At 41.6% G+C, this 12,804-nt stretch overlaps 1 protein-coding gene across 1 annotated transcript; it reads right to left on the reverse strand.

The window, feature by feature from the left end:
• Nucleotides 1-646: 646 nt before the first annotated feature.
• Nucleotides 647-3,770, reverse strand: LOC120295759. The gene is made up of 6 exons (XM_039317327.1): nucleotides 3,602-3,770; nucleotides 3,006-3,079; nucleotides 2,339-2,456; nucleotides 2,084-2,185; nucleotides 1,067-1,200; nucleotides 647-865 (listed from the first exon to the last, which is right to left on the reverse strand). The coding sequence occupies exons 1-6, from the start codon at nucleotides 3,768-3,770 to the stop codon at nucleotides 647-649; spliced, it is 816 nt and encodes a 271-aa protein (XP_039173261.1).
• Between the last annotated feature and the right edge of the window lie 9,034 nt (nucleotides 3,771-12,804).

Raw genomic sequence — 12,804 nt, forward strand, 5'->3', positions numbered from 1 at the left:
ACGGCTTCACCAGATAGACTAGCTTTCTCATGAATGATCAGCTCAGAGAATAGAAATATAGGAGTATCGATGAAAAGCCCAATTCATTCAATTGAAAATAGAACCTGAAATTAAGGATGTCACAACTCTTCCCTCTTATAAAAATTTCATCCTTGAAATTTAAACCATTACAAATCTTTAAACAAAAAAGGTAGGGTACAGTCATCTCATCAAATCGTCACTTTCCCAAGTTGCTCCTTCGTGATGTGATATTGCCATACCATTTTAACCAACAGAATTGTCTTGGTGCGCAGAACCTATTCCTTTCGATCTATAATATGAACTGGTCTTTCCACATACGATACTCGGTCATCCGCGTCTAGCTCTTCAAAATTTAGCACGTGGGTCAAGTCAAGTTCATACTTCCTCAACATCGACACGTGAAAGACATCATGCACTTATGCCAACTCGGCGACAACGCAAGACGATACACTAGAGTCCCTATCCTTTCCAGAATCTCAAAGGGACCTACGTACCTCAAACTCAACTTTCCTTTCTTGCTGAAGCGTGAAGTACCCCTCATTGGTGATACCTTCAAGAAGACGTGCTCACCAACTTGGAATTCCAATGCTCTCCAGTGCTTATCTGCGTAGCTTTTCTAGCGGCACTAAGTAGTCTTTAATTTGTCTTTGATGACTGCAACTGTATCCACTAGCTGCTGGACTAACTCAGGGCCTGTGATCTTCCACTCTCCAACCTCATTCCAACACACTGGCGTTCTGCACACTCTGCCAAACAACGCTTCGAAAGGAGCCATTTGAATGCTCTGCTGGTAGCTATTGTTGTAGGCAAACTTGATAACATGAAGATGTTCCTCCCAGCTTCCCTTGAAATCCAACACGCAAGCTCACAGCATGTCTTCGAGAGTTTGAATCGTCCTCTCAGATTGGCCATTCGTCTAAGGATGATAGATCGTACTATACTGCAGCTTTGTTCCTAAGGCGGTCTATAAACTTTTCCGAAATGCAGCTGTGAACCTTGGGTCTCGGTCTGATGTAATTGTCACCGGCACTATATGTAGACGAACAATCTGACGCACGTACAACTCTGCATGCTTGTCCAAATCCAGATCTTTTCGTACAACAATGAAGTGAGCCAACTTCGTCAGTCTATTGACCACTACCCAAATAGAATCATTACCCCTCTGACTCTTTGGTAAGCCTGTCAGAGAGTCCATTGTGATGTGCTCCCATTTCCACTCGGGAATCTCAAGAGGTTGCAGAAGTCCTACCGGCTTACAATGTTGTGCCTTCACTCATTGACACGCTAGACACTTGGCAACATGCTTGGTGATGTTCGCCTTCATCCCGGACCACCAATAATGTTGACGCAGATGCTAATATATCTTCGTACTGTCAGGATGAATGCTGTAACTACTGCAATGAGCTTCTGATAAGATCTCATCTTTAAGCTCTACATCGTTAGGTACACATAATCGTCCTCAGAACCTTAGTGTTCCATCTTTAGAAATCTAAAACTCAGCATTTTGCTTATCGATATCCTCTTGCAGGATTTTCTGAACATTTAGGTCTATCAACTAAAGCATCTTGATTCTAATATGCACTTCTAGTTCAATTCTGAGGGTGGTCATAAGATTCAAAATGTGACTTACCTAAAATTTGAAAACCGAATCTCGAGCTCTTTCGAGTAAAACCCATTCCTTAGCCATCATTTGTGCAACTGAAGACTTCTAACTCAAAGCGTCTGCGACCCTATTTGCCTTTCCAGGGTGATACAGAATATCACAATCGTAGTCATTCAGAAGTTCCATCCAACAACGCTGTCTCATATAGATCTCACAAATAATGTCTCCAAATCTTCAGAGCGAAAATGATTGCTACGAGTTCTAAGTCATGCATCGGGTAATTCAACTCGTGAAGTCTCAACTGACGAGATGTGCATGCAACAACCCTACCATGTTACATCAACACGCAACCCAGTCCTTGAAAAGATGCATCACTATAGATCTCGTATCCTCCAGGACCAAATGGTATGATCAGCACATGTGCAGTAGCCAGCTTCTCCTGAAGCTATTGGAAACTACGCTCGCAATTGTTTGTCAACACGAACTTCTCTTCCTTCTTCAGTAGTCGAGTTAATGGCAACACTATCACTAAAAATCCTTCCACGAACCTTCTATAGTAACCTGCCAAACCCAAAAAGCTTTTGATCTCTATCACAGTTGTCAATCTTGACCAGTTAATAACTGTTTCGATCTTGGTTGGGTCCACGGAGATTCCTTCGCTTGAAATCACGTGACCTAGGAATGATGCACGAGTCAACCAAAACTCGCACTTACTGAACTTGGCGTTCAGCTCATGATTCCTCAGGGTCTGAAGTACCATCCTCAAATCACTCTCATACTCCACAGAACTTCTCAAATACACCAAAATATCATCGATGAACACGATCACAAACTGATCCCGATATTATTTAAACACTAAATTCATCAAATCCATGAAAGCAACTGGCGCATTCGTCAAACCAAACGGCATTACAATGAACTCATAATGGCCGTATCGAGTCCGAAACGTTGACTTTGGTATGTCTTCCTTTTTTATCCTCAACCGATGATACCTTGTCCTCAAGTCGATCTTTGAAAATGTCAACTCTCCTTGAAGCTGGTCAAATAAGTCATCAATCCTTGGCAATGGAAATGGATTCTTGTTCTAGATCATCACTTGATTGTGTTGACGATAGTCAATGCACAAGCGCAATGAACCATCTTTCTTCTTCATGAACATAACTAGTGCTTCTCAAGGTGATGCACTGAGACGTATGAATCATTTATCCAACAATTCTTCCATCTACACCTTCAATTCTTTCAACTCAGACAACGACATCTGGTAAGGAGCCTTAAAGATTGGCTATGTCCCGGGTGCTAATTCGATTACGAACTCAATCTCTCTCTCTGGCGGTAGGCTTAGCAATTTCTTTGGAAACATGTCTGGAAATTCTTAAACTACTGAGATATCCTCGATCTTCAGCTCCTCAACTGTCATATCCATGACAGTTGCCAAGTAACCTTGACAGCCCCCATCTAACAAACGGGTTGCCTCAAGCAACAAGATTGAGGTAATCGAGGGTCCTCCTCGACTTCCAATAAACTCAAAACTCTCACCTGCTAACGGGTTAAACTTAATCACTTTACGGTAGTAGTCCATCTTAGCTCGTTGCTTGGTGAGCCAGTCCATGCCAATTATCACATCAAAATCATAGATAGCTAGGACTAACAAATCTATCTTCCCCTCTCGCTCACCAATCACTAACTTGTGACCAGGACAATCCAATGCAGCTAACACCTTATCCTTTAATGGTGTAGATATGCTAACCACTGACTTCAATAACTTAGGACTTAATCCTATTAGCTTAACAAATTGTTTAGCTATTAAAGAATGAGTTGCACCAGGATCAAAAAAAGCATATGCAGCATGGTCATTCAGCAAATTGTACCTATAACCACATCGGGCGAGTCCCTGCCTGTCCTCTTGTGATGGCGTACACTTGTCCTTGCACTAGGGATCTATTCTGTCCTCCCTGTTATGCAATCTGTGGCACAAACCTTCTATTCTGACCCATCGGCTGCTGCAATGGTAACTGCTATAGTCCCCTTGGCCTTTTGGGACAATCTCTGGCCATGTGACCCAGTTGGCCACACTCAAAACATGTACTCTTCCTAAGATGGCACGGGGCCGAACCATGTCGCCTTCCACAGAAGCGACACACGCCATTCTGACTCGGCGCTGACTTGCCTATTCCACCCTTCCTATTGGGTTGGACATGGTACCTTCCTCCAATCATTGGCTTCTTCCCATACTGGTTCTCATCTCTATTAGAACTAAACCTCAACCCAGACGAGGTGGCTTGCTCACTCAAACTTCTCTCTATCAGCTGGGCCTAACTATACACCTCATTATAGTCCTTCAAATCAGGCGGCACTAGTGAGTTCTTTAGCTCTAGTCAAAGGCCATTCCTGAACGTCCGAGCTTTGTCTTCAAGATCCTCCACCAGTCTTGGAGCATACTGAGACTGCTCCACAAACTTGACCTCATACTGGTCCACGATCGTCATCCTTTGACGAAGGCGTTGGAATTCCTCCATCTTTTACTCTTAGGCGCTACTCGAAAAATACTTAATGTTAAATGCTTCGAGGAAAGCATTACATATCGAGACTATGCCTTCCGGGAATACTTTGCCCTTAGTGGCCTTCCAACATGTATTCGCGTTACCCTACAGCTGGTATACTGCCAGGACAACCTTTTCTTCCTTATTGCACATTAGCAATGCAAAGGCTTTCTCTAGGTCTTTGATCCATAGCGATGTAGTCTTGAGATCTCTAGCACTAGTGAACCTTAGCAGGTTCAACTTCAAGAACCGTTTTACCAAATTGTGAATAGGTCTCTCCCTCTCCAAAACCATGTTCCCAATTGGAACTTCAACAAGTGCAATAGTCACCGCAGCCTCAGTAGTGGGGGCAACAGCAGCAGTAGCGGTAGCTTAAGCGGTGACAGTAGAGGAAATGGCTTGATTCTGGGCTTGCTGCCCTATCGGTGCTCCCATTGCTTTAAGCACTTGCATGATCCCTTTGATCTTAGGATCACTAGAGGCTGCTACCCTAGCACCAACAGGAGGCAGTGCTACTCCACTAGTGCTAGCCTAAGCTAGCGCTCGACCACGAGACCCTCAGGTATCAACCCTCATTGGCGTCCTACCCCGAGTAACAGGTCCAATGGTTTGCTTTCTAGGAGTCCTTTGCACCTAATCGCTCATTATTTAGATTTTTTAAAGAAACCTACTTTCCAATTCCACACAAAATTAGAAATTGAGCAATCCTCACAAACAATTTACCAAACAGCTATCACTAACATGCACCAGAATGAAATAAAAGTCATTCCTACTAACTATCCCATAAACCATCGCACCTTATCACTCCAACTATCAACCAGCTCTGATACCACTCCAAGCGAAGATGTTATGCCTTGATCCTCGAGTGCGTGCCCATCCCTCGATGGTTGATTGAATTGTGACGTCCCAGGACGCATCGCCGACTCATTCATTTTTAATGAGCATTCGGAAGAGTATATATAAATCCCTAGAAAGCACAAAGATGGGATAGAAAAGCAGGACCACAATTTTGCAACTAAAACAACACACATACACAACTAACTAGTTTATTTATAGTGCTAGTATAAAGACAAAAGTCCACACAAACAGAAAGCCTATAGGTCCTCTAAGCATTCGAACCCCCAATTGAAAACTCCGAACGCTCCTGGGAACTTGGGTCCATCACTGCACCTCCTAGAGGGTCAGCTGTACCCTCGCCAAAAGCAATTTCTAACACAATGGCATCCGGAAATTTCAACGACCCTTAAATATGCAACGGCCGTGAGTAATCGATGGGAGTATCGTCGATACCACATTCAGCCTATGTTTCATTGTCACTCGACATCCCAAAACATTAACTTTCGGAGAAAAAGAAAATTTTCTTGAATGGCCATACGAACAATCCCACCAACGACCACGTTCTCTTTTATCTCTCGGACTGACCAGCCGTGCAACAAGAGAAGTCTTTGGACTTTGACCAGTTGATATTTTTTTTAAGAGCCTAAGGGATGTAATTCAGCTGTGCATGAGGAACATGCATGCCGCGTGGAGAGGAGGAATTGCCCATGTCTAATGCCGCCCCAACCTCTCCCATTTAGTCAACACTTTAGTCAACCATGGAGGAGGATTATTGACTGGACTAGGGCCGGCAATAGCCATGTTGCTCTTCATCCGGTGGCCAGCGCAGGAGGAGAAACTGAGCAAAGGAAAGCCACGCCTCCACCAGCTATCTTCAGTTCCTACTGCCACCGAGAGAATTCCCATGCATTGACTGAAATAGTCAACAAATCAAAGGAACAAAAGGATTCAGAATTGAGGGGAAGAGAGAGAATGAACCGAGCGAGCGAGTGAGAGAGAGAGATAGCGAGTGGACGAGCAAACACAGAGAGAGTTTGAGCGAGAGAGTGAATGGCAAAAGGAAGAAGGAGGAGGTCGCCCCTTCATTCGTGCTCGTGCTGCCGCCGTCGGCACCATTAGTCTTCGCCGCCGTTGAGCCACACCCGAGACCCACGAGCCCTCTGTTATTGCTTGCCATCAAGCTAAAGAACTTAAGGCAAGTGAAAGTCCAATAATCTATATAATGTAATGTTGTTATTGTCTAGTGTAGTGCAATAGACTTGGAAATAATTGAGTCTTGAAGGTTGGATGCTGAATTTTGGGTGATTGAGATAGAGTGGAACCATGAAATTGAGGAAATACTTTGGTTTCTCTATGCATTTTCGAACCTGTTGATCTATAGCCGAAAGACCGATTTTTGGTAGACTTTTGGAAGTGAAATAGCCGTGGTATAGACGCGGGATCCTATTGAATCCATGGTGTTCAAATTTGATTAAGTGCAACTCAGCAATTTTGTAGATTTTCTAGTTATAGTCTTGGTGCAATTTTGGTCCCGAATTCTTCATGAATGTCATGAAGGATTGTTTAAACTATAACATATGTTTTTGGTCAGATTTTGTGAAATCCATATAGTGGCATAAGTTTCTGTTAATGAACGGTGCTTTTCTGCTAGTGTGTGACTTCTGTGATATAGGAAATCTGAGGCTGAGTTGTGTGAATTAATGCTCTTTATACATGACGAATCTGGCTTAGTGTCCTGCGTGAAATTCTTTCCTTTAGATCTCATCTATAACATATAAAAAATTTAGAATTTCCTGAGCTTGGTTAGGGGTAATACCAAAATTTTTACTAAAACTGTGAATTCTGATTTTTGGACTATTTTATGCCGAGTTTGCTTAATTTATCTCAAGAGTGAATGCATTTTGATTTATCATTTGACATGATGGTAGTGGCATTCATCATATCATTCAATATTGAAATTTGATGAAGACTCATGGGACATCTTGTCATTGCATTGGAAATTAATTTTGATATTAAAATGTTAATTGCTGCCATTGGACTCTCGGGTGAACAATGCCCTGGGACTCGGGAGGCCCAGAGGATCGAATGAGTCGATGCCTTGTGGATGCCTGGGGACCATAGTGCCCCAAAGGTTTTCCCCGGGAGCATCAGGATGCCCGGTAGTATGTCAATACGTAAATCAGGAGGGTATGGGTAACCATTTTTATGGCACGCCTCGGCGATTCCTTGTGACGCCAGGTGGGGTGAGAGATACCTAAGAGGTGTAATGAAGCATGCTCTAGATGCCTGGTGGCCTAATGGCTAGATGCCGGAGGCTTTTGCGATGCCAGATTAGGTGTGAATTCCAGAAGGAAGCAAACATTGGTCCTCTAAGGGGATAAAACCTTTTGAATGTTAAAACTAATGGTTCTATTGAGTGTGTGTGTGGTATGGTTATGGGACTAAATTGTATGGCATGGAATGGGATGTGTCATTATAGTTTGCCCATATAATTGGGACTTGTGTGACTGAACGTGATGCATCTTGATCTTTTGAAATTGCATTTGCCATTGCATTAAGTAATTTTATGGTTTCAATGCATAATCATTCCTTGATGACCTATTTTCTCTATCTTGCATAAAACTAGATCGTGATGGCTTGCATAGTATAGTTTAATGGATCTTTTGCTGTTGAGTGGTTATACTCACTTTGTTTGGGGACTAACATTTCAGACTAGACCAGATGCCTATGCTACCTGTAGCTCCCGGTACATTTTACGGACTTCCAGTCGACCTGCAATGCAAGGTGTCGGAGCATCACCATCCCAAAGTGCAAGGACTATCCTTTCCTTGAGTGCGAGTGTTGATAGTGTTTGACGTTGGTCCTCCTGCTAGCCTCGTACTGTAGGACTATCTGGCTGTTTTCGTCCACTGAGATGGACACATGCTGGGGCTGCTACCACCATCGCTTGCTGATGGACCAAAAGGATGGGTATGACCGTGAGTGAGGGTTAGCAAAGGTAGCAGTTTTGGACGCCGACAATGATTGATGAACTTATGTATATGGCTGTTGGGAAAAAGAGAGTCGGGTATCTTTTGATATGTAGTTGGGTATAGAAAACCACGGCATTTTTGGTGTACCGACTAAATGATGTCCCTCAGGTTAATGTAAATAAAAGTGTTTGGCTTTTACCTATAAAAATATATATTTAGTGTGCATCCTTTCTAAATATGGGATAGGGAGATGTTGGATATGCTTCCGCTATATGAACTGCGCAGGGACCTATAGAAAGGATATAAACCCCTAGGATCTATGGTCTTATCAAATTTCTATGGTATCAGAGTAATAGACCTTCAGGTCAAGAGAAAAGGTATATGTGGTGACCTTAAGGGATCGGGGGCCGTTTAGGGGGTGCCATAAACACTGACACAAGGATCTCAGAATCCTGTAGGGGACCATCTCTAGGTCCATTTCGCTCGCAACGATACCACGCTCTGAATTGATGGGGTACCCTCTGAGGTAAACCCTCATTGACCTAGATAATGGTCCTCACGAGTTCGTAGACCAGGGTTCTTGGCCCCCGGGAAGAGAAATCTGGGTGACCTATTCGGTGACCCTCTTGGGCTGGCGAAAACATTCTGGATGAACCGCCATCTAAGGACTTGAAAAAGGGTAAGCACACGATAGGGTGAGACAATGTCTTAGCAAGTTCACCCCTTAAATTCCGACTAGGAAGGAAATATGATTAAAGGCAGTCTATACACACACAAGACACAGGACTTACCTTGCCTTAGTTCCTTCCTGCACGTCAGTATAATATATATACTCAACCAATTCAATTCAATTCAATTCAAATCATCGATCAACTCAGTCAACCAACTTAATTCGACACAATTGATACGATCCATTCTATCTATCAATTCAATGCCATCTATAAATAAATACCATCTGTAAATTCAATACTAACACTGCTCACACAAGCTAAAATAGATGGTCATAGCTCTCACAAGCTGATATAGATAGTCACAGCTCTCACAAGCTTATATAGATAGATAGTAACTCGCACAAGCTGATATATAGATCGTTGCTCTACAAGCTGATAAATGTTCGATGGTCACACAAGTTGACATAGTATATTGCTCTCACAAGCTTACACGCAATAATACTCTCACAAGTTGACGATAAATGCTCTAACAAGCTGACGTGCAATAATGCTCTCACAAGCTGATGATTCACTGTGTTAAAAATACCGGATAAAATAATCATATATGGGTACACAGTTGGCTTAAGCCAAAAATGCAATATCTTTCTTTTCAAAAATCCCACTAATTATAAATTGCATAAACACATTTTCGGCGTTGAAAACTGACGCATGGTATTTTCTAATTATAATACCGAAATTTTACAATTTTGGAATAAATACCAAAAATTACAATTACCATTGAATTTGCACAAATTAGCACTCATTAGCGCTCAATTAAATAAACCAAGCACACCATTGTAATTAGCATGAAATTTCGGTCACCGGCTATCCTAATATAATTTTCTGAAAATAATAAATAATTAAATAAATACCAAAAATAATTAAATAAATGCAATGAAATGCCAAAAATAGAAACTTAGGCCGGAAATGCCTAATTAAACACCGAAACGGGCCTGGAAAATTTTCGAATCTATCTAGATAAATAGCATAACTCATCTAGTCTCTAATTAAGCTATTCTAACCACCTAACAAGCACAAACGAATATTTAAATTTCTAATCCGTTCTAACTAACCACATAAACCATACTTAGTCTAAACTAATCAATCCTTAAGCATCATTAACTCCCTAAGCAGAGTTTAGTGAGTAAAATCACTAGTTTTGCAATCTAATGAGTCCACAACGATGGCAACGTGGAGACGGGCGACAAACCTTCAAGTGACAACACCCGACAAGACTTGAAATAGGCCTAAAGTGGGGGTAAAAGCTCACGGCTGGGCTGGGCTTCTCAGTCCTATCTAAGGACCAAGCAAACTGAAATGGGGCTCGAAACGGCAAGCTGAGGTGAACCGACAGCCAGGCTGGCGAGCAGGGGCGATGGTGGGCAACGACGGCTGCTGGACGACGTCGACAGGGCTTTGGTTGAGCCTTATGGCAACTAGGGAGGCTCAGGGGATGGGGCTGGGCTCACGGGATAGGCAGAGTGTGCGTGCAGGGTTCTATGGCAACGACAAGCTCGAGCTACGAGTGAAGGGGCTCCGGCGGCTCGAGGTGGCTTACGATGGCAAGGGGGAAACTTGGCTGGTTTCTCTGCAAATTTTAGAGCTTCAAAGCACCTCTAATGGAGAAAGCAAATATGTTGAAGAAGAAGAAGTGGCTGAAGGCTTGGAGGGTCCCTCCTTGGCCTAAAAGTCCTTCATTTTATCTCTAAACACTCATTTGCAAGGCCCCACTTGCCTTGGCTATCATCCAAGCCAATTTGCAGCCCAAGAATTCCCTTAGAAGCTTCACCAAGTGGTCTAAAAGTTGAGGGAACCATGGCCTACGAATTTGGTACCATTTTTCCCCAAATTGAACCAAGTTCTTCTTCAATTGGACCTAAATCAGTCCCCATAAATTCAACTAAGATGTCCTCAACCTAATTAACATTTTCCTCGCCAATAGAACTAACTTGCATCCCAAAAATGCGATAAAAACGCCTCTTTGATTTTTCCAGTCAAAAACAACCCCACTTTGAATTTTCGCCAAAAATCTCGATTTGCAAAAAAATTTGTGGAGGATGAGTCGACGTTCCTAATATGAATCGTGACATAATAGAATTTTCAATTTTTGAAATCGAATTCAAATTCGCGATTAATTTCAATCTGGCACGATTTTCGCATGACCTAGCCTATCGGGTAACTTTCATGAATTTTTAATGCAATTGACTCATGGTCGGTTATTTTTGAGCCATAATATACATCTTCGACACATTGGCAACTCTCAGTTGTTATGAAAATCTCGAGGCTTCAAATACAAGCACAGGGTACCAAAACGACAGAAAAATTGGTTTAGTGCCGATCGACGAGAATTTTGCTATTAGGTAGAATCATCCACACTTTGATCATATATCTCAACCCTAACCGACCTATTTTTGATCCTTTATCGATTTTTAACTATGCCTTAATGACTCTTGCAGATTAACATAGTCGAGTAGTCAATTTATGGTCGAATTCTCAAATCTATTGCGTTAAAATCCTTTAACGGCTTCACTAAATAGACTAGTTATCTCGTGAGTGATCAGCTCAGAGAATAGAACTATAGGTGCATCAATAAAAAGCCCGATTCATTCAATTGAAAATAGAACCTGAAATTCAGGATGTCACACTTATTCATTGCAAAAACCATGACCAAACCTGCACTACGGGCGTTCTAAAAGACCTTTTAGATTGGTCAATGTGTACTTATTGTGAATGGTTTAAAGCCTTGCACACTAGAAGAGTGAGATTGAGTGGTCAGTTTATTTCCCACATGAATAGATGGGATCAACAACCCCTTTCTCGAGAATATGTGAGAAGCCCTTTTTGAGTAAGGGTTCTTCATTGGCATACTTAATAGACATTTCTCATAAATCGAGGTCATTTCGACAAGGACTTCTCTCCCAAGAGAATTTGACAATTAATGATATCTTCTAAGTGTGATGACAGTTTTGCAAGTTTGTCAAGTGGTCGGAATCAATTTGATTTGTTTATGCAATCATTGCTTTATCATTACTGATACACTTTTGATATTGTTTTCTAATGACATGTGCTGAAATTGATCTAATCTAGTATGCTTTCGCTATTAGAATACTTGTTATAATGAATTCTATCTGACGTGCAATACCCATTTTAGAATATTCTTGAATGACAGGTTTCTTAAGTAAAACCACACAATTTCAAAGAGTTCATGGGTGAACCTTAAACCATGCATTTTCAAGAGGTTCTTGGTTATCCTTAAACCTCGCAGTTCTAAAGGATTCATGGGTTAGCCTTAAACCATGCACTTTCAAGAGGTTTTTTTTTTTTTTTTTTTTTTTGTAACGGTAATAAATAAATAGAGGAAATGCCAAATGTACAAAAGATCAAGGCACCAAAACTTGCCCTCAAGATTAGAACACTTTCAAGAGGTTCTTGGTTATCCTTAAACCACACAATTCCAAAGGGCTCATGGGTTAGCCTTAAACCATGTATTTTCAAGAGGGTCTTGGTCATCCTTACACCACACAATTTCAAATGGTTCATGAGTTGGCCTTAAACCATGCATTTCCAAAATGTTCATGGGTCAACCTTAAACCATGCAATTTTTAGAGATTCTTGGTCATCTTTAAACCATGCAATTTCAAAGAGTTCATGGGTCAACCTAAAATGATGTATTTTCAAGAGGGTCTTGGTCATCTTTAAACCACACAATTTCAGGCCTTATGGGTTAGCCTTAAACCATGCATTTCCAAAGGGTTCATTGGTCAACCATAAACCATGAAATTTTTAGAGGTTTTTGGTCATCCTTAAACAATGCAATTTCAAAGAGTTCATGGGTCAACCTTAAACCATGAATTTTCAAGAGGTTATTGGTCATCATTAAACCTAGCAATTCTAAAGGGTTTATGGGTTAGCCTTAAACCATGTACTTTCAAAAGGTTCTTGGTTACATTTAAACCATGCAATTCCAAAGGGTTCATGGGTTAGCCTTAAACCATGCATTTTCAAGAGGTTATTGACCATCCTTAAACCATATAATTCACACGATTAGTGGGACTGCCTTAAACCATTCGATTATTGGGACTACCTTAAACCATTCGGTTATTGGGACTGCCTTAAACCAC

This window comes from Eucalyptus grandis, chromosome 7, assembly GCF_016545825.1.
Source record: "Eucalyptus grandis isolate ANBG69807.140 chromosome 7, ASM1654582v1, whole genome shotgun sequence".
NCBI classification, from domain to species: Eukaryota; Viridiplantae; Streptophyta; class Magnoliopsida; order Myrtales; family Myrtaceae; genus Eucalyptus; species Eucalyptus grandis.